The 27,429-nt window shown below is 41.1% G+C and overlaps 1 protein-coding gene and 1 long non-coding RNA gene across 6 annotated transcripts in view; both read left to right on the top strand.

Annotated features, from left to right (window-relative positions):
• Nucleotides 1–27,429, top strand: part of INO80 (INO80 complex ATPase subunit) — a 140,096-nt gene that overhangs the window by 83,920 nt on the left and 28,747 nt on the right. For all 5 annotated transcript variants that reach the window (XR_012414800.1, XM_005559231.5, XM_005559230.5 and 2 more), the window contains 3 exons: nt 6,010–6,150; nt 12,565–12,790; nt 17,475–17,602. Coding sequence is in view for 4 of the 5 variants with exons in the window: in XM_005559231.5 (XP_005559288.1) it covers nt 6,010–6,150; nt 12,565–12,790; nt 17,475–17,602 (495 nt within the window). In the remaining variant the exon portion in view is untranslated. The remainder of the gene's footprint in view (nt 1–6,009; nt 6,151–12,564; nt 12,791–17,474; nt 17,603–27,429) is intronic.
• LOC135971781 (uncharacterized) lies at nt 17,710–23,300 on the top strand. Its single transcript, XR_010588030.2, has 2 exons — nt 17,710–19,538; nt 19,575–23,300. It is a non-coding gene; the product is annotated as an uncharacterized lncRNA (long non-coding RNA).

Below are 27,429 nucleotides of genomic sequence, written 5' to 3'. Positions count from 1 at the left end.
TCACACCACTGCACCCCAGCCTGGGTAACGAGATCGTGTCTCAAAAAAAAAAAAAAAAATCTTATTCAGGCAGCAGAGATAGAAAAGAAAATCTTACTTTGCTTAGAAGAATAAAGACAAAAAAGAGAGGCTGTCATAAATATACCATTTAGTTATCTTTCTTAGGGTAGAACAGATTTGAGTCTATTCCAATTAAATGTCATGTTAAAAATTAAAAATGATGGTTGGCAGACACAGAGTACAGTACCAGTATTGATTCTGTCTCCTGTCTGTCTCATTGAAACTGTTGTCATGGTAATGGTCTACTTATGCATAGTATGTGTTGAACTTTTTTTTTTTTTTTTTTTTTTTTTTGAGACAGAGTCTCTGTCAACCAGGCTGGAGTGCAATGGCATGATCTCGGCTCACTGCAACCTCCGCCTCCCGGGTTCAAGCGATTCTTCTGCCTCAGCCTCCTGAGTAACTGGAACTATAGACACATGCCTCCACACCTGGCTAATTTTTGTATTTTTAGTAGAGACGGAGTTTCATTATGTTGGCCAGGCTGGTCTCAAACTCCTGACCTCGTGATCCGCCCTCCTCGGCCACCGAGTGCTGGGATTACAGGCATGAGCCACTACGCCCGGTTGAACATTTTGTATACTCTACAGCTCTAGTGAGTCAAGCGACTTATAAAAATTGGGGACATTTCAGATTTTGCAATTTAAAATACACAAAGGTTCTAAATATAGAGTTGTTTTGAAAAGAGTGGCATGTGTTAAGTTTTAAACACTATTCTGTATTAAATCCTTAGAGTTTTTTTGACAGGCTATTGATGAAGATTCACCCAAACAGGAAGTTTTCAAAAACTCTTCCACTAAATGTTAATTTTCAGCTATAGTATCTGTATCTATCATCATTTCCTAAGATCGTAAGTGCTACAGATGCCCCTTATGGAAAACTCTGGGAAACTATTGTGTTTGTCTGCATTAATTTTCCCCCTTTTTGTTTGGATGCTTAAAGTATCCATGAAAGTAGAATCAGTGTAATCTAAGAGCTGATTTATCGACACTACTATTTCATTTAAAGTGAAACTTTTTCCTCTGTATCTAAATTTGACATGTTCTTTAAGAAAAGATGTAGAAAGCTAATTTTGAGTAATGGAGACCTAAATTTTTAACATAAGCATTTTTAATTTTAAACAAAACATGTAGCACAAAGCATGGCCTTTTATTAAATGAGTAAGTCTAGGTCTGAGGGAAAAACATCTGTGTGTTTTCTGTGCTGTGCTGTGGCAAGGAGTATGCAGCTGTGGAGCCTGTCATCCTGGCCTGCTTATTTTCACTTGAGACTTTTGTGTGGTACGAAAAGAGTCTTTAGAAAAGCCTAACTTCACTACTGTGTGCATATTATAGTCTTGGCGGCAAGACGCACACAGCTGCCAGTGCTTCCAGGGTAATGAGACATTCAAGAGCATGAGAAAGGGACAAAAGAATAGCAAGAGCTGTGACCATGTGAAAACCAAGTCAGATTCCCCATAGTATGGCATTCTTCCTCCCTCCCTCCCTTCTTCCGTCCTTCCTTCCCCTTCCTTCCTTCTCCTTCCTCCCCTCCCTCTCTCCTTCCCTCCCTCCTTCCCTCTCTCTTTTCCTTCCCCTCCTTTCCTTCTTTCTTTCTCCCTCTTCCCTTCTCTATGTCTTTTCTTCTTTCTTTCATGGCTAAGTTAGATTAAAGAAGTAATGGACAAACTTTCTTTTCCATCCACAATATTGCTTAAGGTATTCTTTGTATTCTTCCATGTCAGGCATACATTTTTCATTATCTAGCAATGTCTAGCAGTTCATGTTGCTACGTGAAGGGAAATTGGATAGTGTGTTGGTACCAAGGTTCACATATACTAAACCAGATTTGATGGAACTAATGTTAAGAGAAAAGAATCTAGAAAAGTATATATTGGGTAAAACATTCTAGGAGTAGTCAGGGTTTCTCTAAAGCTGAGGCTATATGTTGAGCATTTTGAACATTGTTACTACTTTTTAAAACCTGGAATCAGAAAGCTATACATCACCTTGACTTAGCAACTTCAATGAGAATACTGTTTTAACCCAGCTCATAAAAAATAAGTGAATGAGCCGGGTGCAGTGGCTCACGCCTGTAATTCCAGCACTTTGAGAGGCCAAGGTGGACAGATCATGAGGTCAGGAGTTTGAGACCATCTTGGCCAACATGGTGAAACCCTGTCTCTACTAAAAATACAAAAATTAGCCAGGTGTGGTGGCACACACCTGTAATCCCAGCTACTCAGTAGGCTAAGGCAGGAGAATTACTTGAACCGTGGAGGCGGAGGTTGCAGTGAGATAAGATCACGCCACTGCACTCCATTCTGGGCTACAGAGCGAGACTCAGTCTCCAAAAAAAATGAAATAAAATAAGTGAATGTTGGCCGGGCATGGTGGCTCATGCCTATAATCCCAGCACTTTGGGAGGCTGAGGAGAGGGGATCACTTGTGGCCAGGAGTTTGAGACCAGCCTGACCAACATGGCGAAACCCCATCGCTACTAAGAATACAAAAATTAAAGGCATGGTGGTGCACACCTGTAGGCCCAGCTACTCAGGAGGCTGAGGTAGGAGATTGCTTGAACCTGGGAAGGCGGAGGTTGCAGTGAGCTGAGATCGTGCCACTGCATTCCAGCCTGGTTGACAGAGAGAGGCTCTGTCCCCAAAATAAAAATAAATGAATGTGTTCTAATTTGGGAATGACCACCCTTGGGAATAGAATGTTGCTAGTCAGACTTTTTCCAGAAAGGTGATAACAAATAATGTGCTTTGTTAAAAGAACTCCCTGTGGTGAGTTGTATTCTTTTCTTACTTTTTATTTTTTTTATTTTTTTATTTTATTTTTTTTTTTTTGAGACGGAGTCTCGCTCTGTCGCCCAGGCTGGAGTGCAGTGGCCGGATCTCAGCTCACTGCAAGCTCCGCCTCCCGGGTTTACGCCATTCTCCTGACTCAGCCTCCCCAGTAGCTGGGACTACAGGCGCCCGCCACCTCGCCCGACTAGTTTTTTGTATTTTTTAGTAGAGACGGGGTTTCACCGGGTTAGCCAGGATGGTCTCGATCTCCTGACCTTGTGATCCGCCCGTCTCGGCCTCCCAAAGTGCTGGGATTACAGGCTTGAGCCACCGTGCCCGGCCTATATTCTTTTCTTACTAATAACTACAGTGCTGAAGAGAAGATAATTGGAGGAAATGTTCATTCTTTTATTTTCTACCTTTATATTATTGGAACAAAGTAAGAAACAGGTTTCTGTTGAATTTTGCCATTTTAGAGTACTCAAAATGAAGATGATTTCATGTGATCCTTGACAGAGACATTATTTAGTTGCTGGTCTGCAGAAGTTAGTAAGAATTCAGAAGTCTTTAGGTCAGCTACTGCTGCTACCTCAGCCATCTGCCCAGGAATGGTCTGATTGACAGTGGATGTCCCAACTGGCAGCCCTGGACTACTACTTAGCTGGCCGTAATGAGCAAGTTGCTAGACTTGCCATCTCTCCAACCTAATGAGGGAGCAAGATGGGCTATTGCTGATGTCACTTTCAGGAAACAAACAAAACACAAGGCTACATCTTTTTACCTTTTTCCTCCTAGTTATTCAATATTAGAAGAACAGTCTGACACCTAGCCTACTAATCTTTGTAATGATCCTCATGTTAGACATTCAGGTGATAATGGGCATAACCATGTAGAGAGATAATGAACTTCAATGGAGATGCTACCCAAAATCAAGATGGGAACATAGACGTTATTAAAAGACTGTCAGAAGGTTAAAATTCTTCTTTGGGTAATGACAGGGACCTCAATATTTAGAGAAAAGGCCAAACATATCATAGCTACATGGGCCTAGCAGTATGTCAAATGTTATAAACACTTCTGTAGTCTGTTTTTGTTTTTTTGTTTTTTTGTTTTTTTTGAGACGGAGTCTCGCTGTGTTGCCCAGGCTGGGGTGCAGTGGCGCGATCTCGGCTCACTGCAAGCTCCGCCTCCTGGGTTCACGCCATTCTCCTGCCTCAGCCTCCCGAGTAGCTGGGACTACAGGCGCCCGCCACCACGCCCGGCTAGTTTTTTGTATTTTTAGTAGAGACGGGGTTTCACCATGTTAACCAGGGACGGTCTCGATCTCCTGACCTCGTGATTCACCCGCCTCGGCCTCCCAAAGTGCTGGGATTACAGGCTTGAGCCACCGCGCCCGGCCACTTCTGTAGTCTGTAGTTAGAAACCACCTAAAGACAGCCAAGCTATCCTGGAAAATAGCTATAGTCTTCAAATTGTTTGTGACAGTTATTTAGAAGATGCTGATTGGTTCATGGAAACAGGTAACAATGCATATGTCATACTAGACAACTTGAGATCACTCCTTTCAAACTGTGAGCCTTAAGAGATTTCCTTACAGAGATTTAAGCCCTGTGGAAAATAAAGCTGTATAAGTGGAAGAGCAGGATATGAGCTGAACATATTGTCCTCAGAGTGATTTGGTACTGGTATTATAACTATTCTCTTACGGAGGATCCAGGTTGCTGTTCTGATCTTGGAATTTGTATTCTTGACCTTATAACAATGTATAAATTAGACTGCCTTGTATGTTATCTTCATCTACATGGTTATTTTGGTCATCAACCTGCCTTACTGAGATATCAGTAAAACAAATAAGAATGCAGATCCAAAGATAAAATGTATAACATACTGAAGAAGGAACTTCTGCATCTCTGATATAGAACACCATGTCCCACTGAGGACTTATTTGTATGTGAACATTTCATACATAAAATCTTTCATATGACTAGCTGTAACCTGACGCTTTAACATGAGTTATGAAGTCTGTTAAAATCCTTTTTTTTTTTTTTTTTTTGAGACGGGATTTCACTCTTTCACCCAGCTGGAGTGCAATGGCATGATCTCGGCTCACTGCAGCCTCCGCCTCCTGGGTTCAAACAGTTCTCCTGCCTCAGCCTCCTGAGTAGCTGGGATTATAGGCACCTGCCACCACGCTGGCTAATTTCTGTATTTTTAGTAGAGATAGGGTTTCACCATGTTGGCCAGGCTAGTCTCAAACTCCTAACCTCAGGTGATCCACCTAAAGGGGATCCTGGCCTAAAATACATTTTTGATAGAGCAACATAAGTTGACAATAAATATATTTTAAATGGTTGTCAGAGGCACTAAAGAGATACGATTTCCTGTCATTGACCACTTGTATTGATTACTCTGAATAAATTAATAAGAAAACAAATGATGCTAAACTGCCTTAAAGAAAAATTTAGAAGGAAATTGCCAGGTGCAGTGGCTCACGCCTATAATCCCAGCACTTTGGGAGGCCGAGGAGGGTGGATCACCCGAGGTCAGGAGTTCAAGACCAGCCTGGCCAACATGGTGAAACCCCGTCTGTACCAAAAATGCAAAAATTTGCCAGGTGTGGTGATGAATGCCTGTAGTCCCAGCTACTTGGGAGGCTGAGGCTTGAGAATAGCTTGAAGCTGGGAGGTGGAGGTTGCAGTGAGCTGAGATCATGCCACTGTGCTCCAGCCTGAGTGACAGAGCAAGACTCTGTCTCAAAAAAAAAAAAAAGAGAAAAATTTAGAAGGAAATTGTGTTGGTCATCATTGTTTTCAACACAAGACATGAGTTTGCATCCACAGTACAACAGATGAACCACACTTCCCCTGACATTCCCATACAAGTGTTCTGTCTAATGAAGTTTTGCTGTGCCTGTTTTTGATTAACAATATCTCTTCCAGAAAAAGGTAGACTTATAAATGACAGTTGTTTAAGGTGTATTAATAAAACCACATTTTGAAATTAACATAGGCTTCAACTGTATTATATACTTGGATCTAATTAGTGGTTGTTTATTAGAATTAATAGTATTTCAGGGAAGAAAGCTCTTAAAGTTAGATGTTTAATATGTGACTTTTTTTTCATTTTGCTTACATTAAACATAATTATAATTGGCACTCATTTGCATTTTTATTTTGCAGTCTCTTGTTTTCAGCAGCCACTGTAAAGCAGTGAGTGGCTACTCAGACCAGGTCGTCCATCAGCGGAGATCAGCTACTTCCTCTCTGCGTCGCTGCCTGCTCACTGAGCTGCCATCTTTTTTGTGTGTGGCCAGTCCACGAGTAAGTGCTCCAGGAGGGAAGAGATTAAATAGATGGTAATAGGAGAAATAAACCAGTTTTTAAGGGATTTATTTCTTAAAAAGAATTGTTTTAAACTATTTGGACTTTAAGAAACATATAAATTCTAGTATTTTAAAAGGTGGGCATTTGTGGTTCTGGCTTTCCCCAGACAACACTTATACTCACTTTCATTTGTTGATTTAAGAGTAGTTTATGGTAGATAGCTTCTTTTTATTTAGTCAGGGGCTCTAAACTATGGTGGGAATAAGCCATCTGTCAGGTAGAATATATATCACGCAACAGCAGGGTCAGGGGCGAGGGAGCCATTTGTCACCTGTGTTGAGGTTTTTGAGGGTTTTCATGGGAGGGGGTCAGATTGGTAAGGATGGGGGGAGATTTGATCTGATCATATCACCTCAGTACAGTCTCCAAATAACAAAAGGAAACATAACACTTCAGCGTCAAGAACCTTCTCAGTGTTGTGTTTTCTTGCTTTCCGAAGCAGCCTCGCTTGGACTATCATTCACATGTCTGTTCCATCTGAAAAGTGACTGTTGTATCTTCTTTGCTATTCACCTTTTATCCACTGTTATTTGCAGATTAGGGTTAGTTTCTATTGTGGTTTCAACTTTGAGCAGTTGTCTGCATCCTTCCTAATACCCTGTTTATCAAAATAGAGCACTCTTACCGTTGCTGACACGCATTGCTGCAAAGGCTTTAATTGGCACATTGGGGTTGTTTACTTTGCCTACATCTTCCATCCTCTTTTTTATCCCTGTTGATCAGAGCCAGACGAAAGATCTACGAAGAAGGGAAATAATCCAACTGTGGCCACGTTCTGTGGTTAGAGCCAAGAATGAATTTCTGTCTTCCCAGTTTGTTTCTTTTTGCTCCAAGAGGCAACTTTCAGTTAGCCAGGAAGCGCTAAGAGGTTGACATTTCTTACCCTTCTATGTTTTTCTCTTGTTTATCCACTCATCTTAACAAGTGTACTGTTTTTACAGTTTTTTTTTTTGTTTTTTTTTTTAATGTTTTTGAGGCAGGGTCACACTGTGTCACCCAGCCTAGAGTGAAGTGGCATGATTCAGCTCATTGCAACCTCGACCTCCTGGGCTCAAGTGATCCTCCCACCTCAGCCTCCCAAGTAGCTGGGACTACAGGTGCACACCACCACTCCTGGCTACTTTTAAAATCTTTCATAAAGAAGAGGTTTTGTCATGTCGCCCAGGCTGTTCTCGAACTCCTGAGTTTAAGCGATCTGCCTGCCTTGACCTCCCAAAGTACTGGGATCACAGGTGTGAGCCACCGTGCCCGGCCTGTTTTCACAGTTCTATTCAAAGAAGAAGGAGCCTTTTCTATCTTCCTTGTTAATATTTTTCTACCATTATTTTTTATCAGCTTGCGTTCTTTATTTAGTTTATCAAAAGACAGAATCTGCCAGGGGACCCCTAGAAAGATGAATCCTGTTGACTCCTGCCTGCCTAGATTTCTCTCTGCTGCTCCTGTGCTATATGAGTTTAATAACCCTTGTCACGATCAACTTTGTTTGGTTTATACTGGTTATCCAGAAAGCATTTGGGTTTTGTACATACCCAACATGTTCTTCCAAAGTATTCTTGGTCTTAGAAGCTTAAGTTGATGCAGGGAAATGCACTTTTTCTAGGAAGCATTTAAAGCCAAGTGCTTCCATAGAAGGCAGTCTTCGGTCTTTCATGGTTGTATGGTTGGTCTTGTTCTCTTAGTATGATAGGTGTATATACCAAGAGACCTAATAAGAGGAAGTTTAGATTTCTGAGAGAGGCACATCAAGTCTTTTTTAACTTCTCCTGTTCCCAGTGTTTTGTTTTTTGTTTTTTGGTTGTTGGTTTTTTGTTGGTTTTTTGAGATGGAGCCTTACTCTGTCACCCTGGCTGGAGTGCAGTGACACAATTTTGGTTGAATGCAGCCTTCGCCTCCGAGGTTCAAGCAATTCTCGTGCCTCAGCCCCCCAAGTAGCTGGAATTACAGGCGCATGCCATCACACCCAGCTAATTTTTGTACTTTTAATAGAGACAGGGTTTCACCTTGTTGGCCAGGCTGAGCTCAAACTCCTGACCTCATGTGATCCCCCTGCCTAAGCCTCCCAAAGTGCTAGGATTACAGGCCTGAGCCACTGCGCCCAGCCTGTTTCCAGTGTGTAAGGAGCCAATAAAGATGAACTATCTTGGCCTGTAATTGTATTTATTTGTTTACCTGAAAGTTCTTCATTTGTTACCAGTTCAATCTCCCCAAATATCTATAGCCCACCACTCTCAAGAACAGCCCCACTCTCTCACACATGCATGTCCCATCTGTACTACTTCAGTATTGTTTTTAGAGGAGCCAGAAATCCCAGCTACCATGCCTGCTGCTGCTGTTTCTCTCAAGAAAAGTAAATGTAGCTTGAGGAAAACTCTTAATTACTGTGAACATGTGTTGGCAAGCAGGGAGCAGGAGAAAGCTTTTATCGTTTGGCTGAAAGGCTGCTCCTTTCCCACTTGGCCCCTCCCATGTTTGTAGAGTTTCTTTACATAGCTAAACCTGAAAATGGGAGTAATTACACCATGATTAGGAGGACAGGAAGAAGAGTTTAGGTATCTCTGAATATTTCATACACAGATATACAACTTTTACCTTTCAGATCAGTCCTAGGGATTCAAATCAGTGAATAAGGCAAAATGTCATGAGATACCCTAATTATCTTATATTGACTTCTAACCTATCTGTATTGGGGGGAGAGAAACTGAAGTCCTTTGAAGCCAACCCTGGCCTTGAATTAGGCAAATTAATTTCTCTGACACATGCTATGAAAACTTCAGGGTCAGTTCAGGAAGAATTGTGCCACTATGGAAGGAATTATAGGAGTTGTTTTATCATTAGCTGAGGAATTAATTCTGCAGGGTTAATAAATTAAGGCCCTAGGAATTCTTACCAACATACTGCAGCGCTTGGAGCGGTTACGCTTCCTTCACCTAGAGCAGGAACATACATGTCCTCAGGAAGGACGCGCTGAACGCTTAAGGAGGCAGCCCCTGAAGGTACTGTAGTTTCAGAAGTTAATGAAGCAAGAAAGGGGTTAGCTTCTGTAGGACAAGAGGGAGTATACATTTTTTGTGGGGAGGGAAGAATGGTACGTCATGCTTCATCTTCCCTTCTTCTGATCAAATCAGAAGGTCACTTGGGGTTAGCAGAATAGGGGGAGGCTGTCTGGGATACAGCTGACTTAGAAAGCAGGATTTATTCTAAGTAGATTGTACATTTTTGCCCTCATTTGGACCTCATAAGTACATTGCTTACATACTTACAACATGACATTGTATGATTCTGCATATATTAATATCTTGATCCCGGGCTCCTGGCCAAAGAAGCCTGTCAAAACATGGAAAAATATTTCACTAAGAACAGTGTCTTATAAACCTCTCAGCCTTCAATCCTGGACCTGGAAGGGTATCATCAAACTGTAAATTGAAAAATAGATGAAAGTTTATAAGTGGAAAAAGTTGTTTTGTTTTTAAACTATAAGAGTGCCTAGAAATGAATCCCAGGCAGAAAAACCATTCTTCTTGTGTGTCTGTTCTTTCATGCTGAGATTCTGGCTTTTGGCTTTTCATCTCGAGAATATGAGCACAGAGTCTTTATGTAAAAAAATTTTTTTTAATCAAAACGGTTATCTGTGAATATAAAATTGGTCTGTATGAGTCTTTTTTTTTTTTTTTTTTCCGAGACAGAGTCTCGCTGTGTCACGCAGGCTGGAGTGCAGTGGCGCAATCTCATCTCACTGCTGCAACCTCGACCTGTTGGATTCAAGTGATTCTATCACCTCAGCCTCCCGAGTAGCTGCAATTATAAGCAGGCACTACCATGCCCGGCTAATTTTTGTATTTTTAGTAGAGGCAGGTTTCACCATGTTGGCCAGGCCGGTCTCGAACTCCTGACCTCAGGTGATTCACCCACCTCGGCCTCCCACAGTGCTGGGATTACAGGTGTGAGCCACCGTGCCCGGCGGTGTGAGTCTTACTAGAGAAGACTAAATATGCTTTACTCATCTAAGAGTATGCATGCTGTTCAAGATACATAGAACTGGTCATATTTCTGTAGTGTACACTATTACTTTTTAAACTTTTTATAGAGGTATAGCTGCTATTAATTTTGCAGGTCTGCAACACATCCTACAGGGGAGATGTCTGCTCTGACCCAGAATCTGCTGGGATACTGCCATGTCAAGTCATAGAAGGGAAAGAGACCCAGTTTTCATCCATCTGCTTTGTATTCCCATATTTATTTGCTTTCATTTGGTCCATATTTATTTGCCCATGCTCATTTATTCATGGGGAAAAATGAATAAGTTGGAAGCAAGAAAACAAGCTCCTTTTTTTACCTTTTTTTTTTTTTTTTTTTTGAGACAGTCTCTCACCCTGTCGCCCAGGCTGGAGTACAGTGGCACAGTCTTGGCTCATTGCAACATCTGCCTCCTAGGTTCAAGCCATTCTTGTGCCTCAGTCTCCCAACTATCTGGGATTACAGGTGCACGCCACCATGCCAGGCTAATTTTTGTATTTTTTGTAGAGATAGGGTTTTGCCATGTTGGCCAGGCTAGTCTCGAACTCCTGACCTTAAGCGATCTGCCACCTCAACCTTCCAAAGTGCTGGGATTACAGGTGTGAGCCACCACGCCCAGCCAAAAACAAGTTCCTTCTGGAGAGGATAAAGGTGTTACGAGTTTCTGATATTGTTTGGATAAACTATTTTTGTTGTGAACTGGTTTTGGAACTCCAGGCCCAGTTTGCTGTGACCCTCTGTAGTTTTGCATCTGAACTATAGATGGCACTGCTCCCTAGCAAACTCAGTTCTTCTTCATCTGCAAGCCAGAGTATTCTCTGGTTATTGGTAAACGATGCTCTTTCTGTCACATTGGTACCCTCCAGAGGCACCTGCAGCCCCATGGTCAGCTGTTTATATGCCTCAAGGCAGTATTTCTCAAGGTTCAGCTTGGGATGCTGGGGTGCTTGTCAAAAACATAGATCTGTTGGCCCCTCCTTCAGTTCTTCTGTATTGAAATCTACACTTTTGATCCGCTTCAAAGGAGGTCCTTATGCATACCAAAACTTGACAGCTATTTCCCTAAAGCTTGATCAACATGAAAATAGAAAAGTTAATAGCAAGATCAAGTTCCCTCGGTGCCTAACTTCCATGAAATAATAGAACTACCTAACTAGATACAGCCAGTGTTTTATGTTCTGATCTCTCCTATGCTGTGGCCCTTGCTTCTCATACCCTGTTTCTCCCCATGTCTTAGTCTAGCTCTAGAGTTCTTCTGAGCAATTCTGCGTATGCAGATTGAGTATCTCATCCAAAAATCCCAAACCCAAAATGCTCCAATGAGCATTTCCTTGGTGCATCATGTAGGCACTCAAAGTTTTAGATTTTGGAGCATTTTGGATTTTAGATTTTCAGATTAGGGATATTCAACCTGAAATGGGCTTTGAGCATTTTTGTCAGCGTGGGCTTGATGGATAATCACAGCCTCCACATTTTAACAAAAGCTAGCCTTGTCATCTTCAACAAGTTCCTTACCAATTGACTTCACAGGTATCCAAATACTGCCTGTTAGAGTAAGAATAAACCCAGATAGCCAAAGAAGGATAAAATCTGTATTTCTGAATTGGCGGGAGCCCTCTACTCCATTGAGTGAGCAGCAGCTGAGTATTGTTTGGTTACACCTTGTATTGAGATAAGAATTTGTGTATAGCCTTTGGCCAAGCCAGGAAACGAATCTGCTACTCTCTGGCAATTGCTTCCCTACTCAGTTCCCTGCCCCCCCCACTCCCCCTTCTCCAGTTTACCGCCTGAAAGAAAGTTTCTCTTTCATTAGGTTTGTCAGTCAGCAACCTGGTCAGGGAAGAGGAGAAAGCTGTCGATAAATTTGGGAGCTTTGCCACAAAAGCATTAAAGATGACTTCAAATATGCCAGGCCAATATTCTTTAGTTTTTAAATGATGTCTGACTAGCTGCAGCTCCCTTTCTGTCATCACCATCATGCGTATGGCTAAGAGAACTTTGCCAAGAACAGTATCTAGCAGTGAAGGAGGTGGGAAAATGATCAGATATATATGCATGTAATAGAGTTATTGTTGACTGGTGTCCTGGTTTATCTGCAAACTCCAGCTGTCTTTGGATCTTTAGTTTGTTTGCAGGTTTCATGTTATAAGAGGTTGGCTTTTTATCTGGAAAAGCTCACTAAGTCATTAGGGACAGCTTAGTGTGCCAGAATAGGTATTTAAAACCACTAGTCTAAGAACTATCCACATTAGTCTGATTTCAAAGTTGAGGTTCCCAAAAGGCATAGTGTGTATAGACAATGTGAAAGAGCCATCTCATGTGAATCTTTAACTGCAGGTTACCGCAGTACCATTGGATTCTTACTGCAATGACCGAAGTGCAGAATATGAAAGGCGAGTTCTAAAGGAAGGAGGGAGTCTGGCAGCCAAGCAGTGTTTGTTGAATGGGGCCCCTGAACTAGCTGCAGACTGGCTAAATCGACGATCACAGTTCTTCCCAGAGCCAGCTGGAGGTCTGTGGAGCATCAGGCCTCAGAATGGCTGGTCTTTCATCAGGATTCCAGGTGAGTTCTCAGTTCTCTTGGAATATGTTCCTCGCTTTGGCAAGGGGAGAACCAGGGTTCTCTCCATGTGGTCCTTTCAGATATTTGGAGTTTACTGTTCTTGAGGTTTCTACTTCCTTTTTTGCCCTTAGTAGTTTATAGGTAAGAACATTAGTAATTTATGATGAGTGGAGAGAGAAATATTTTTAGATTTCTGCTTAAATACACTCCTTTGACATGCTTACAGCTGAGAAAGAAATGCCACTCTTAAAAGGTAGAAATAAACTTAGTAGGATAGGCTGTAGGTCGAATGAGTACGGTTGTCTTGTGCCATTGCCAGTGGAATGAATGAGAATGTCGTCACTCACAGAAAGCCTAGTTTAAATAGCATAAACAGTGTTCTACATGAAGCACTAGAGATATGAATGATAACAAGAGAAAAACAGTGCATTCTATGCCAAAATACTAGCGGATTCCCAGATCCCCTAGGGTCAAAGTCGAGGGTTGAAAGGAAACTAGGTTTTCATCTTTGCTTTAGTGAGACTACTTTTAAGGAAACTGAACACAGAGAATTCATAGGCTCACGTTCTTTGCTTACACCTGTAGGCAAACTGGAGTGGTAGCTTGGAGCTATAGTGTTAGTTTTGGTTGTCCAGATTCTCTGACATTTTGACTATATTCTGGTTTTGTTTGTTTGTTTGTTTGTTTGTTTGTTTGTTTGTTTTGAGACGGAGTCTTACTCTGTCGCCCAGGCTGGAATGATCTCGGCTCACTGCAAGCCCTGCCTCACCCTCCCAAGTAGCTGGGACTACAGGCACCCACCACCATGCCCAGCTAATTTTTTGTATTTTTAGTAGAGACAGGGTTTCACCATGTCAGCCAGGATGGTCTTGATCTCCTGACCTTGTGATCTGCCTGCCTCGGCCTCCCAAAGTGCTGGGATTACAGGCGTGAACCACGCGCCTGGCCGACTATATCCCTTTTACTGGCATGTAATGGAAATAAACTAGAGCTAAGCATTGAACAGAGGTCTTCTTCTGTCTCTAAGAGATAACTGGATTCCAGTGTGCAAGGCCTGGTTTTTCAATTTTATTTTGTCAAGTGTCAAGGGGTTTGCACCAGCCTGTTAGTAGCTTGGAAGTGCTTTGAGAACTCCAAGATGTCTTTCTGAGTATCTGAAAGCAGTATTACACATGGCCTTGTAACTGACTTAAAGCACATGAAAGCAGTGAGTGGAAATAATATTGTTTGAAAATCAGGGGGGCAACCTAAGTGTAAAGCAAGCTGATAAGGAAACCACAGAATCCCAGGCAAGAGATGAGCACCGTTATTGAAAGAAGCAAGATAGCACCTTACTTCTTTTTTCTCCCTTCTTCATTCTGGCTCCTAAGTTCCCATTATAGGAGTAGATGGCTTATTGCTGGCGTTGTGGGAATCTCTTGTGGCTTTTCCTGTTCTTTGAAAGAAAAATGGACCTTGTTTAAATAGCAGGAAGCGTCTGAGTTCTTTTTGCATCGATAAAAAGCACCAGCCTCACTGGCTGTTTACTGTGAGAACCAACCAGCTCCTCACCCCATTGTGCTCTGTAGACTAGCTGGGACAGGGCGGGGGTTGGGGGTGTCTCACTGGAACCCTTATTTCATCTCTTTCCTTTATACTTTTATATTTTCTCTTTCCCTGAGAAGGGTTGCTTCCATATTCCTTGAGAGACTAACCCAAATCTTCAGGGTTTCACACCTTTTCTTCTCCATGTTTCACCAGAAAGATGTACAATCCCTTCAAAAAGTCCCCTTTCCTGGGAAAAAGGAGATGTTATTTAATCTTCTGCCCTAATTTTACTGCCATAGGATACATTCTTTTTATCGCTGAACAGGATTTTACACTGTGGATGGTAAAAACCTATATCTAAATGAAAGTGCTATAAGATTATACCATAGGATTGTAGGAAAGTTTGTAAGAGAGTATGATAGGTTTGTTCATTTCAACATTTTTTAAGCTCCTGTTTTGTTTATTTTTAGCACCCAAGGATCCAGAAAGCTCCTGTTTTAAAGAAGGGGTTGGACACAGGTTTGACTTAGCAGAATCAGCTGAATTTCTAGAGAATTGTGTTCCTTATGTCTCTGTATCCTGCTTAACAACAGGTGGAGCTCTTGTCCAGTGCAACTTAAGTGACTTCTTAAAACTTGGCTAACAAATGCCAGCCCCAGAAGTCACTCTAGTGTGTTCAGAGAAAGAAACCTGTTTTTCCTGCATATCTTATTTCCTCCATTTAGCATGCTTACCAGCAAATCAGAGATAGTGTTCATTGTTTAAGTGTTTTAAGGCTGTTGCTGAAGTGTTTCTTCTTAGTCCTTTTCCTTCAGGGCAGTACAAAGAAATCCAGTCCATCCACTTCTCCCTTCCCCACCTACACAATAACTAGATAACAAGCTGACAGCAGGTACCACTTCATGCTTCCTTTAGTCGTAGCAGAGTTCTGTCTTTATAAGTATATGCACATCTTCATTTCTGAGCTTTTCTAATCCTAGGAACAGTTCATTCTGATTAGTAAAGTAAAGTAGATGTGGGAAGCAGGACTGTTTAAAAACCATTGAATCATGATTTAGTTTCTCAAAATTCAGACGTAAAACAAATTTGTATATGCATTAACATTTGTGCTGAGAGAGTATATCTAAATGGAGAAAGAAGATAAGCAGGCTACAGAAATCTTAGGAACTTAGCTTGCCCACTCTCACTCAAGGGCTGAAAAATATATTGTCTTTTTTTTTTCACCTTGTGCTTTTAATGAGAACAGAGAGAAGTATAATATCTAAAGCTGATTGGTAGCTCTGTGGTGAATGTTTAGGAGCTATCAAAATTGAGAGACCTCAGGGAATTCAGTTACTGGAGAAGGGTAATTGTGGTAAGAATAAAACCTTAAAAGTTGTTATGAAAGCTTTGCTGCCTGCTCAGACTTGGAATTTATACAGTACTCCTTGTCTGGTGCCAGGGAGAGGGCTTAGCAGTCAGTTCTGTCCCAGCTGCCGTCATTTGATTGTGTTGGTAAGGAGACCAACAAAAAGAAGAGCATTTCAATAATCTAAACAGGACCAAACAAAGAGACTGAACAAAGGTGTGTGCCACAGTGTCAGGGAGGGGATGGTGGAAGGAGACATGGCCTGGCAGCATTCCGAAGGTGGGAAATGGCAGGCTGCAGTGCAGAGGGAGTAAACAGCCAGGACCTGTGGCTTTGTAGCAAAATCAGAGTGGCCAGTGATTTGTTATGGTGCTGTCAGCATATCCGTTCTTATTCTTTGTATACAATAATTGTGCATTTGGCAAATTGTGGCAAGAACAGAGAATGACTGTTGAGAACTTTTGGATTGCTGTCAACAGTCAGACTCTGTCATTCTGAAGAAATGCCATAGGTTCAAACCCAGAAACTGAGGAGGTACTTTGTGTTTTTCTTAACAGTTTTTCTCTTTTAAGTGTTAGTTGTCTACATAATATCTCTGTCCTTTCTCCCTTTTTGTGTCCTATGGCCACTTCCACATATACTCTTACCCAACCCCTTAAGCCTATACTCTTCCCCTCTTAATAGCAGCAATTGTTCAGGGCATGTTTATGGACCAGTCTGCAAACAGGAAACTCTACTTCCTGAATATGATGGGAGCTAAATGATACTAACTGAATAAGATGAAAATTTGTGAGTTAAGTGTTCTTTAAAGATCTGTTGCTAAAATGCTTTTCTTGTGAGAAGAGGAAGGAGAGCGCACAAGTTAGTGAGCGAGAGGAGCTTCATTGCGGAGAAACTCAAAGTCAGTCTTTCTGAAAAGACCTGCTGTCTTTATTGAATTAACATACAACTAGGGTTAATGACATTTACCTGCCAACCGATTTGCAGTCCTCCCAGAGAGCTAGTTTTGGGTTTAAAAAAAAGGTAGGGGGCTGGGTACCATGGCTCAGCACTTTAGGAGGCCAAGGCGGGAGCATCCCTTGAGCCCAGGAGTTCAAGACCAACCTAGGCAATATGGCAATACCCTGCTTCTACAAAAAACAGAGACAAAATTAACTGGGTGTAATAGCTCACCTGTAGTCCAAGCTGCTCAGGAGGCTGAGATGGGAGGATCACTTGAGCCCAAGAGGTCAAGGCTGCAATGAGCTGTTATCGTGCCACTGCATTCCAGCCTGGGTGAAGAGTGGGACCCTGTCTTGAAAAAGGGGAAAAAAAGAGAGAGGTTATAAATCTCTTTGTTTGCTGTTCTCCAAAGGCAGGTAGGATACATTCTCAGTGCTTTCGAGATGTAGACAGTCACAGAACTAGCAGAAACAGATATCTAGAGATAGGATGAACAAAGGAAAAACAAAATTTTCAGGTCACTTAACAGCAGATTGATGTAGATGCCACCCATAGGTGTCAGTGTATACCTGGTGTCCTCTGAGTAAGGATGTGGAGCAGGGATGCTTTTAAGTGCCTTAAGAGCACATGTCTGATTGAGAGTCATCAGGGAATTTACACTTCCCCCTTTTGGGATATCTTTTCCCAGGGCACTCTTGGAGTCATGATCTTTTCAGGGCTTTGCATTCTCCCTTTAGAGCACTTTTCTGATCTCATGATGACAAGCATCTTGGTTATAGTGTTTGTGGTTGCATACAGCTTTGCATTGAGTGATTTTGTCACTTCAATTAAATACAGTTCCCCCCCACCCCCTTTTCTTCTCCCCAGGCAAGGAGAGCCTCATCACTGACAGTGGAAAGCTGTATGCCCTTGATGTCCTGCTGACTCGGCTCAAGTCTCAAGGGCATAGGGTCCTTATCTACTCCCAGATGACCAGGATGATAGACCTGCTGGAGGTAGGAGAAGGAATCTTGGGGACCTAGGATACCTTGACATTTAATTTGTAGTAATCAGATGTCCATGACTAATGTTAGTCCTGCTTAATGGGAACCCCAAAACTCCCTTTTTTCTTTTTTCTTTTTCCTCTTTTTTTTGAGACATAGTCTCACTCTGTCACCCAGGCTGGAGTGCAGTTACACGATCTCAGCTCTGCAACCTCTGCCTTTCGGGTTCAAGCAGTTCTTCTGCTCCAGTCTCCCGAGTAACTGGGATTACAGGTGTGCACCACCACACCCCACTTTTTTTTTTTTTTTTTTTGTATTTTTAATAGAGATGGTGTTTCGCCTTGTTAGCTGGGCTGGTCTTAAACTCCTGCCCTCAAGTGGTCCACCCACCTCAGCCTCTCAAAGTGTTGGGATTACAGGCGTAAGCCACCACACCCAGCCCCCAGAACTCCTTATTTTGATTTTATAATCTATAAAGGGAGCAGAGTTAGATCCTGGCATGGGGAGTATGTGAAGGACTTGCGCCCCCTTCCCTATACCAGTGAAATAGAACACCCCTTACATCTTTCTTTTACTAGGGAAGACATTTCTTAATTTTAAAGTAGGTCACAGCGTAGGAATCTAAAATTATGTATGGAAAACAAGATTTAGGATTAGTTCTCTGTGTAAAAAAGCAGAGAACAGCTATTCAACCTGAGTTAATGTAGTGATTCTCAACTTGACTACTTACTGCAATTACCTGAGAAGCTTTTAAAAAATGTGGATGTCTAGTCCCATTCCTAGAGATTCTTTCTTACTACGTTTGAAATGAGGTCTGGGCATCAGGATATTTAAAAGGTCCTGGGGTGATTCTAATATGCAACCAGGCTTGACAGCTACTAAGTTAGTGGAAAAGATATAACTGTGCAAAGCAGCTTTTGTTTCTTAAATTGCTTCTTTGTTGAGGTTTTTCTCTTTCTTGTCTGAGTGGTGACTTATTTTTTAAGGGACAGGAGGTCACAGACCTTGAAACAGGAGAGTGAAAATGAGAACAGATAATCACAAACTGGTAGAATAAGTCTTTATATAAATAAAGTTTGAGAGGCAAAAGCACCTGGTTGTCAGAAGTACATGAATATTCTCATGTTTTTATATATGTAAGGCTTCATACCCTCGCCCTGTTACACCAGAGAATAGTAATAAGTAAGTGGAAATTGTACTGTTGTTATCATTATCTAGGAATAAAGCAATAGGGACCGTATCAGTAGAGAAGGAATGAAGGCTAGCCTTAAGGAGGGTTTTTAGGCTTTTTGGAAGCCAGGATTGGCTTGTTGAATTTTGCAATGAATTTATCTGAAATCAGTGGGAGGTTTCTTTTAATAATCTGGTAACTTCTTTTAGCCAGAGACATAAATGATTTTTGGGGTCAGTTTCAGCACCAAGTCTTAGGTTTCATAGCCCCTTGAATGATGTTGACAGGCTAAACTCTCTGGTTTGTATTATGAGTAGGCCACTTATTCCTAAATGATGAAAGTGCCTATGAGTGAATGTAAGTCACCATAAGAGAGGTGATTAAGCTGTTGCGTTTGATGTATATGTTAACTATGTTAAATGTCCTAACAGCAGTAATCCAAAATAGAAGGACCGCCTGCATGTCTAGTGTTCCGTTCAAACATGCTCCCAACAGCCAAAACAACATGAGTAACTTTTCCTGCAGTGGGGCTCTTTTTAGGTAAAGTGCACTTTCCTTGTCCTCAAGAGGCAGGGAAAGTATAGCTAAAGTAGTGATCTGCAGCTGCTAACAATTAAAGAAAAAGCAGTATGCTAAGGATACTAGTAAGGGACATAATGGTATTTCTTTTCCAAGACTGTTGTATTACATGTTGATTCATATTAAAGGGAAGTTCCAAGGGAATGTGAATGAGCAATCAAAAAATAAACTAGCTTTGATAAGTAAAGGTGAGTGTAGGTGGTTTAAGTTTGATACAGCCTCTATTTTAGTCAGGTGGTTTAAGTTTGATACAGCCTCTATTTTAGTCCTTCCCTCGGTGTATTGCACACTTCTAGGTTCTCATTAAATATTACAGAGTATGGTAAGTTCGTTCAGGATAAGTGCTGTAAATTCTACCCACCAGGATCACTTCCTCTCTATCTGTAATCCAACAGTTATTTTTGGGTTGTGGACCTAGTGAGTAGGTTTTGCAAATAAGCAGCTTGAGAGCCTCTCTAAACATAGATGTATTTCTAAGGGGAATTCCAAATTAGGGAAATGCAAATTCAAAGCCTGAATTTCACAACTGCTGACATTCCTTAGCCATATGTATAACATGCATCTTGGATGCTGAAACTAGAAAATGTTGCAACTAGTTGTATGTTTTAAAAGCTAAAATGAAACTCTTGTCTGGTTTCCTTAATACTACACTAGTGATTCTTCATTTATTTTCTTAAAGTTATTCATTTTTAATTTATTTTAATATTATCCACTCAAATGAACCACATTCTGTATTCCAGGAGATTAGTACTGAAATAGAATTTAATTTATGAGCACAGAATTACAGTGCCCACAGTGTTTACCGTATATCTAATCATTGATTGAAATATAAACATATTGTGCATCTTGAGATAGTGCAGCACTAGGCCTGCATTTTTTAATCTTTGAAAGAGTGTTTTTCAGTCACTTTCATAATAGAAACTCAGTACTAACATTCATTAAAGCCATGTTTCAGCATTAAAGCATGACCTGGCACGTGGTCTTGCACTAGGACCTTCTGAATAGATGCTGTCCATTGAGTGTTCTTGACCTTAAGAAAAAACACAAACTTAAGTCTCAAAATGTTGGTTGTTTTGTTATTTCAGGATTTTCCTTTTTCTCTTGAAATCGTATACCCTCTTCAAAGAGAGAAAGAAATGCTTCCAATAGAGTAAGAGTTAGAAACTCACACTGCGGGTATCAAAGCTCTGTGTTGCTGTGGAGTATGTCAGCAGCTCTCTTTCATCCAACAGGCTTTTTGGGGTTTTGTTGTTGTTATGTGCCTTAGCCATGCCTGTCTGTCTCTCTGTTTCTGGGGCTTGGCAGAACTAGAAGACATTAAGAATTCACATACTTCTCTATGGCCAGGTTTCCATTCTGTGAGAAATACTAGTTTTGGACATTACTATTTGCACAGTATTTTTTAAAGTCATTGATCGCTTCCTTTTTTCCTTGGGTGAAAATCTGGCTTTAAATTTCTTGTGTGTATATCAGATCTTCTTCCAAATAGAATATATTCAGAAATGTTGTATTATTTCATATGGCATCTAAATAGTAGTATTTCCAGATAGGGGATTTTTAAAAGGAGAGTGCTTTTGCTGTAACAAATGGGCACTAAGAAAAACCAAAATAGTGAAGAGGAGACTGCTTAATTTCCAGGGCCAGGAGTTTTTAGTTTGCCACTGGCAGAAGTCAAGGACATAAATAGGTGAGGGAATCATAGATCAATAAATGTCATTATGAGTTTATTTTATATTTACTGAACCACCAATAGGATCTTTTTTGTTGTTTTGTTGTTATTGTTGTTTTGTTTTAGACGGAGTCTCGCTCTGTCACCCAGGCTGGAGTGCAGTGGTGAGATCTCGGCTCACTGCAACCTCCACCTGCTGGGTTCAAGCAGTTCTTCCTCAGCCTCTGGAACAGCTGGAATTACAGGCACGCATCACCATGCCTGGCTAATTTTTGTATTTTTGTAGAGATGGGGTTTCGCTATGTTGGTCAGGCTGGTCTCGAACTCCTGACCTTAAGTAATCCTCCCATCTTGGCCTCCCAAAGTGTTGGGATTACAGGCGTGAGCCACGGCACCTGGCCACCTATAGGATCTTGGCTGTTGGGCATACTAGGGGAACATATGATCCCTGTGCATTTGGGATGGTGGTATCCAGCTGGATGTCAGGCAGAACTTTTCCTGCCACCACCAGTTTTACCATGGTTAGGGACTATTCTCTGTATTCTAGTAGCAAAGAACTTTTAACTTACTACAAATGACTTATCTCTGGGTCTTCTCTTTTGAGTTTCATTCCTGTTGCATCAAGCAACTGAGTTTGTAGTTTAAGGAAATAAGCCACTTGATACTTTCCTATGCAATAAAGAGTACTTGGAAAGAGTTAATCATTTTTTGCTATATGTAGTGTAATTGTTAAATACTGAAATCCAGACAAATCTTGAACTGCACCAATATGTGATAATAGTGCAATATAGAATTAAATCCAGATAATCCATACATAATGACATTTGAGACCCTGAGTTGTGTAACTTGCTCAGTCAGCTATCCAAGTGCAGTTGCTCACTGGGGGAAGATTTATCCTGAGTAGACATTCTGTCATTTATGAGTTGGCCTCTCTTAGAAATGCAGGTTACCTTTGGAAGCTGTGATTCTGAAGATATTGTAAAGCTGGGTATTCTGAAAATGCCCCATGGAATGAAAAGCAAATTGGGTTGGCACATCTGATATCTTAAGTTGCCTGCTTGGCCTTCTTCCAAGTGTACTCTACTTCCTTTCAAAAAAAAGAAAAAGAAAGAAAATTGGGGCTACTGTTAACTAGAGTTCTTATTAGGTCTTAGGAATTATAGAAGAAAAATTGTCAGCTTACAGCCATGCTGTGTATAGTCTTTTTAATTCTTTTTTTCCTCCATGCTACCTTTGAGCAAAGCATTAATGCTAGGCAGATGCAAATATTAGTTAAACATGGTGTTTGACTTTAAGGAATGTATCTAGTGGAGGAGACATATACATATACAAGTAACTGTCAGTGAACCCTGATACTAATGTCAAAATGTGTGAATAGAGCTGAGGATAGCAAGAAGGATACGTTTATTTCTAACTGAGTCACTCTTAAGGAAGGCGTCACAAAGACAGTGACATCTGAACTTAAGAACAAATAGAATTTCAACCATCAGGGAGAAAGGAATTTGAGACTAAGGAAGCCAGATGTAAAAAGAGAGATGGAAAGGTACAAGAGTAGTCCACTGTGACTGGAACATATGGCATAGAAGAAAGGGAGATAACAGGAGTAGGTTGAAGTCAGATTATTTTGGGCCCATGATTGCCTTTTGCTTGTCTTGCTCCAAAGGGCTCTGTATTAGATAAGGGAATTATGGTTGTCAACTTAACTCGCTTGGTTCAATTTACTTGGACTGCAGAAAAATTGTAATAGAGAGAGTAGCCTTTTTGCTAATTATATACCCCAAAGATGGAAAACAGCATGTCCAAGAAAATAAAATTACATCACATCTGCAGGTTTGTGGACCATACTGAGTCCTTTCCCAAAATTGTTTTATCAAAATGAAATCTGGTTAAAATGAAATCAGAGCCAGCTTTGGAATTGAAGTTTCAGAATGAAAGGTTGGTAATAGGATATATAAAACATTTGCCTTTATTTTTTCAGGTGTCTGATTATCCTTTCTTTATGATGGTGGTGGATCAGATTATGGATAGGATATATTAAAAACCATAGGGTTAATGGGGCTCCCTTTTATTTCATGTTAGTAGTGCTGATCATCCCTTCCATCTGAGAAATAGTAGGAGGGTTAAGCCAAGGACTCGGGAACCAATCTGCTTGAGTTTCAATCCTAGGTCTGCCACCAACTGCCTGTGTCACATGAGGGACCTTAACATCTGTAAAATAGGAGGGACAATAATAAACTTACCCTTAATATACACCCATGAAAATTAAAAATCTAAAAAAAAAAAAGTAAGAAGGAGGTGATTGGAAGCTGTTGCAGAGCAGATCATGAAGATTTTGATCGTGATCTCTGATCCTGGGGGAAAAAATTAAAAGAGAAATTTAAAAATATATTAAATAGCACCTACCTTAAAGGTTGCCATAATGATTAGATGAACATAACCAGGTAAAATAGAATAGTGACTGGCAGTTAGTGAATGCTCAGTAAAACTATCTTGTGTTATGCTGGCAGCTCTGTTTGCATGCCACTGATGTGGCATGTGGATGTGATCCGAAGTCCTACCTTTTAATCAGTGGCATGCAAACAGAGCATTGTCTTCCCAACTTGTATAGTAAAACAGTGGTTTTCAAACTGATGAGATGTGTTAGAGGACCGGTAGATATTAAGCAGAGATGGCCACTCTTTATCAGTCAGGATAGCAATGCTTTTATCTATTATCTATATTAGAGGGGTTCCATATAAGAGTTTGCTTGAAGAAAGTGTTCCAATGCTTTAAAAACAGTGTATGTTTGGCCAGGCACCGTGGCTTACACCTGTAATCCTAGCACTTTGGAAGGCCAAGGGAGGAGGATCACTTGAACCCAGGAGTTCAAGACCAGCCTGGACAACATAGCAAGACCCCCATCTCTATAAAAATTTTAAATTTAAATTAAAAAATTAGCTGGGCATAATAGTGCATGCCTGTAGTTCCAGCTACTTGGGAGGCTGAGGTGAGAGGATCACTTGAGCCCAGGAGGTCGAGGCTGCAGTGATCCAAGAAAACTATACTTCAGCCTGTGCAATAGAGCAAGACCCTGCCTCAAAAACAAAACAAAACCAAAAAAACTGCATATGTCTACCATAGTGCTTCTCAAAATTAATGCTTTCGAATCAAAGTTATTAAAATGCACATTTTAATGGTGTGCTGGACATCGTGGCTGACGCCTGTAATCCCAGCACTTTGGGAAGCCGAGGTGGATGTATCACCTGAGGTCAGGAGTTTGAGATCAGCTCTACCAACATGGTGAAACCCCATCTCCACTGAAAATACAAACTTAGCCAGGCATGGTGGCGCATGCCTATAATCCAGCTACCTGGGAGGCTGAGGCACAAGAATCACTTAAACCCTGGAAGTGGAAGTTGCAGTGAGCCAAGATCACGCCATTGCACTCCAGCCTGGGCAACAGAGCAAGACTGCATCTCAAAAAAATAAAAATAAAATGCAGATTATGACTTACTGGGTAAGAGGTGTGTCCCTCAATTCTGCATTTCTAACAGACCTCAGGTGGTACAAGTGCTGCCCATCTAAGGGCCATGCTGAATGGCAAGGTTCAAAGGGAAACTGCCCTGCATTCCCTTTCTAGTGGTTGTTCTCAGCTGCCAATATAGGCTATCAGAATAATCTTTGAAGTTTTTTCCAGCTACAGCTTTACTGATGTATGCTTGATAAATAAAAATTGTATATATTTGAGGTAGATCATGTGATATTGTCTCTCTTAGAAGATTTCACATATACGATACAATATTATTAACTGTAGTCACCATAATGGTTAGATCTCCAGGATTTTTTTGATTTTGCATAACTAAATCTTTATACCCTTTGACCAACATCTCCCCATTTCCCCTAGCCCCTGGCAACCCCCCTTCTACTCTCTACTTTTATGAGTTTAACTTTTTAAGCTTGCACATATAAGTTGAACCATGCAGTACTTGTCTTTTCCATGTCTGGCGTATTTCATTTAACATAATCAGGTTTACTCATGTTGATTTCCTTCTTTTTAAGGCTGAATAATATTCCAGTATATATTTATATATATACACCACATTTTCTTTATCCATTCACCTGTTTTGTTTGTTTTGAGACAGTCACCCTGTTGCCCAGGCTGCAGTGCTGTGGCATGATCTTGGCTCACTGCAGCCTCAAACTCCCTGGGCTCGGGTGATCTTCCCATCTCAGCCTCCTGAGTAGCTGGTACTACAGGCACATACCAGCACACCCAGCCAATTTTTGTATTTTCAGTAGAGATGGGGTTTCGCCATGTTGGCCAGGCTGGTCTTGAACTCGTGACTTCAAGTAATCCACCTGCCTCGACCTTCCGAAGTGCTGGGATTACAGGCGTAAGCCACTTCCCCCGGCCAACCACCACACCTGGCCCCAATCTTTGTCTTTTAGGTGTTTTCCTATAGTATGAGGATGTAGATGTTGCTGTATTCAGACTTTTAACAGATCTTTTCATGTCCATTTTCTTGTTTTCTGTTTTTTTAAGCTATTTACTGAAATAGACTCTAAATTTACCAAAGCCTGAAATCCCACTGCTCATCTTAGTTCAGGAGCTAAGACTTGAAGCTGTGGAAGGGAATAATTCACTTCTGTTGCCTCAGTAACAGGTTCTCTATAATCAGGGTTGGTTTGATTATGGTCTAGGAATAATATCCCTGGGGTTGTGCTGGCCTTGATATATAAATATATAAACAGCATCATTTACTAGAAGATTCATTCATCAGTGCTTTTATGTGGCTAGAAGTTCAGTTTAAAAGGCAAAAAAGATGCAGTGGCTCACGCCTGTAATCCCAACACTTTGGGAGGCCAAGGCAGGCAAATCACCTGAGGTTAGGAGTTTGAGACCAGCCGGGCCAGCATGGTGAAACCCCATCTCTACTAAAAATAGAAAAATTAGCCAGGTGTGGTGACGGTTGCCTGTAATCCCAGCTGTTCAGGAGGCTGAGGCAGGACAATCGCTTGAGGAGACTGCAGTGAGCCACGATTGCGCCACTGCACTCCAGCCTAGGTAACAAGAGCAAGACTGTGTCTCAAAAAAAAAAAAAGGCAATATGTAACAAACCTGCACGTTGTGCACATGTACCCTAGAACTTAAAGTATAATAATAAATAAATAAATAAGGCTAAAATTATAATCCGTGTTATGGGTGACTGTAAACTATCTTGGTATTGTCTAGTTATTTTGTTGTTCTGATTGCAACATTCTGTGATTGGATTAGCTGCAAAAGGTATAGCAAGCCTCTAAGGACCGTCATCTTGCTATCATTTTATACCTTCTTTCCTGAAGTCCTTTTTATCCAAAACACCCCCTACCCTTCTGCCATTAGCTCAGTCCTACAATGTAGCAATGCCAGCAAGTGTGAACTTGAAGCTCACTTTGAGTATTTTATGCTCCTCTTTGATTATCACAGCTCTTAAGGAACCACTTCGAGACAGAAAGAAATAGCAAAAAATTAAATTAAAATTAAACCAAACATAAAACACAATGAAGATGCGTATGTCAGTGAGCTTGTCTACTTTGTTGACCAGCTTTGCTTCACATGTACCCTAGCCAGAGACCTCTGCCAAGTTCTTGGCACTCACTCCATCTAAGAATAGGCTGTCACATACGCTGCACCAGATATACCAAACTACACCAACCTTGTGTGCTAAAATGCCCCACCAAGTATAAGAGTTACATATGAAAATATAGCAATATAAGAACATTTGATCACAGAAAACTAATTAACACAAACATTTCCCAAATGTAGAAATGATTAGTCTTTTTCAATAGAAAAGTTATTTTAGAACCAAAGTAACTATTTTATGCTGTTTCTTATAAATAGGCCGCTGTGTTGAGTTTTTGATACCAGTTCTTCTACAAGTGGACTTTTTGTAGTGTAATCAGAGATAACAAAAGAGGAAATAAATGTTCATTTGGACATAACTATAAGAAGAATTGCAACTTCTTTTTTTTTTTTTTTTTTTGAGACGGAGCCTTGCTCCGTCGCCCAGGCTGGAGTGCAGTGGCCGGATCTCAGCTCACTGCAAGCTCCGCCTCCCGGGTTTACGCCATTCTCCTGCCTCAGCCTCCGGAATAGCTGGGACTACAGGCGCCCGCCACCTCGCCCGGCTAGTTTTTTGTATTTTTTAGTAGAGACGGGGTTTCACGGTGTTAGCCAGGATGGTCTCGATCTCCTGACCTCGTGATCCGCCCATCTTGGCCTCCCAAAGTGCTGGGATTACAGGCTTGAGCCACCGCGCCCGGCCAAGAATTGCAACTTCTAAGAATGGAGAGGCAGTCTCTCCATTGTATCTTTTGACGTCTTAAAAGTTGTAATTCCTCTTGATAATGTTAAGAACATTCTCTGCCATAGAAAATTACCTTGTCTTTTGTTTCACTCTG

Source organism: Macaca fascicularis, chromosome 7, assembly GCF_037993035.2.
Source record: "Macaca fascicularis isolate 582-1 chromosome 7, T2T-MFA8v1.1".
In the NCBI taxonomy this organism is placed as follows: Eukaryota; Metazoa; Chordata; class Mammalia; order Primates; family Cercopithecidae; genus Macaca; species Macaca fascicularis.
The sequence above is the reverse complement of the archived record's forward strand: the minus strand, read 5'-3'. Positions and strand labels throughout refer to the sequence as shown.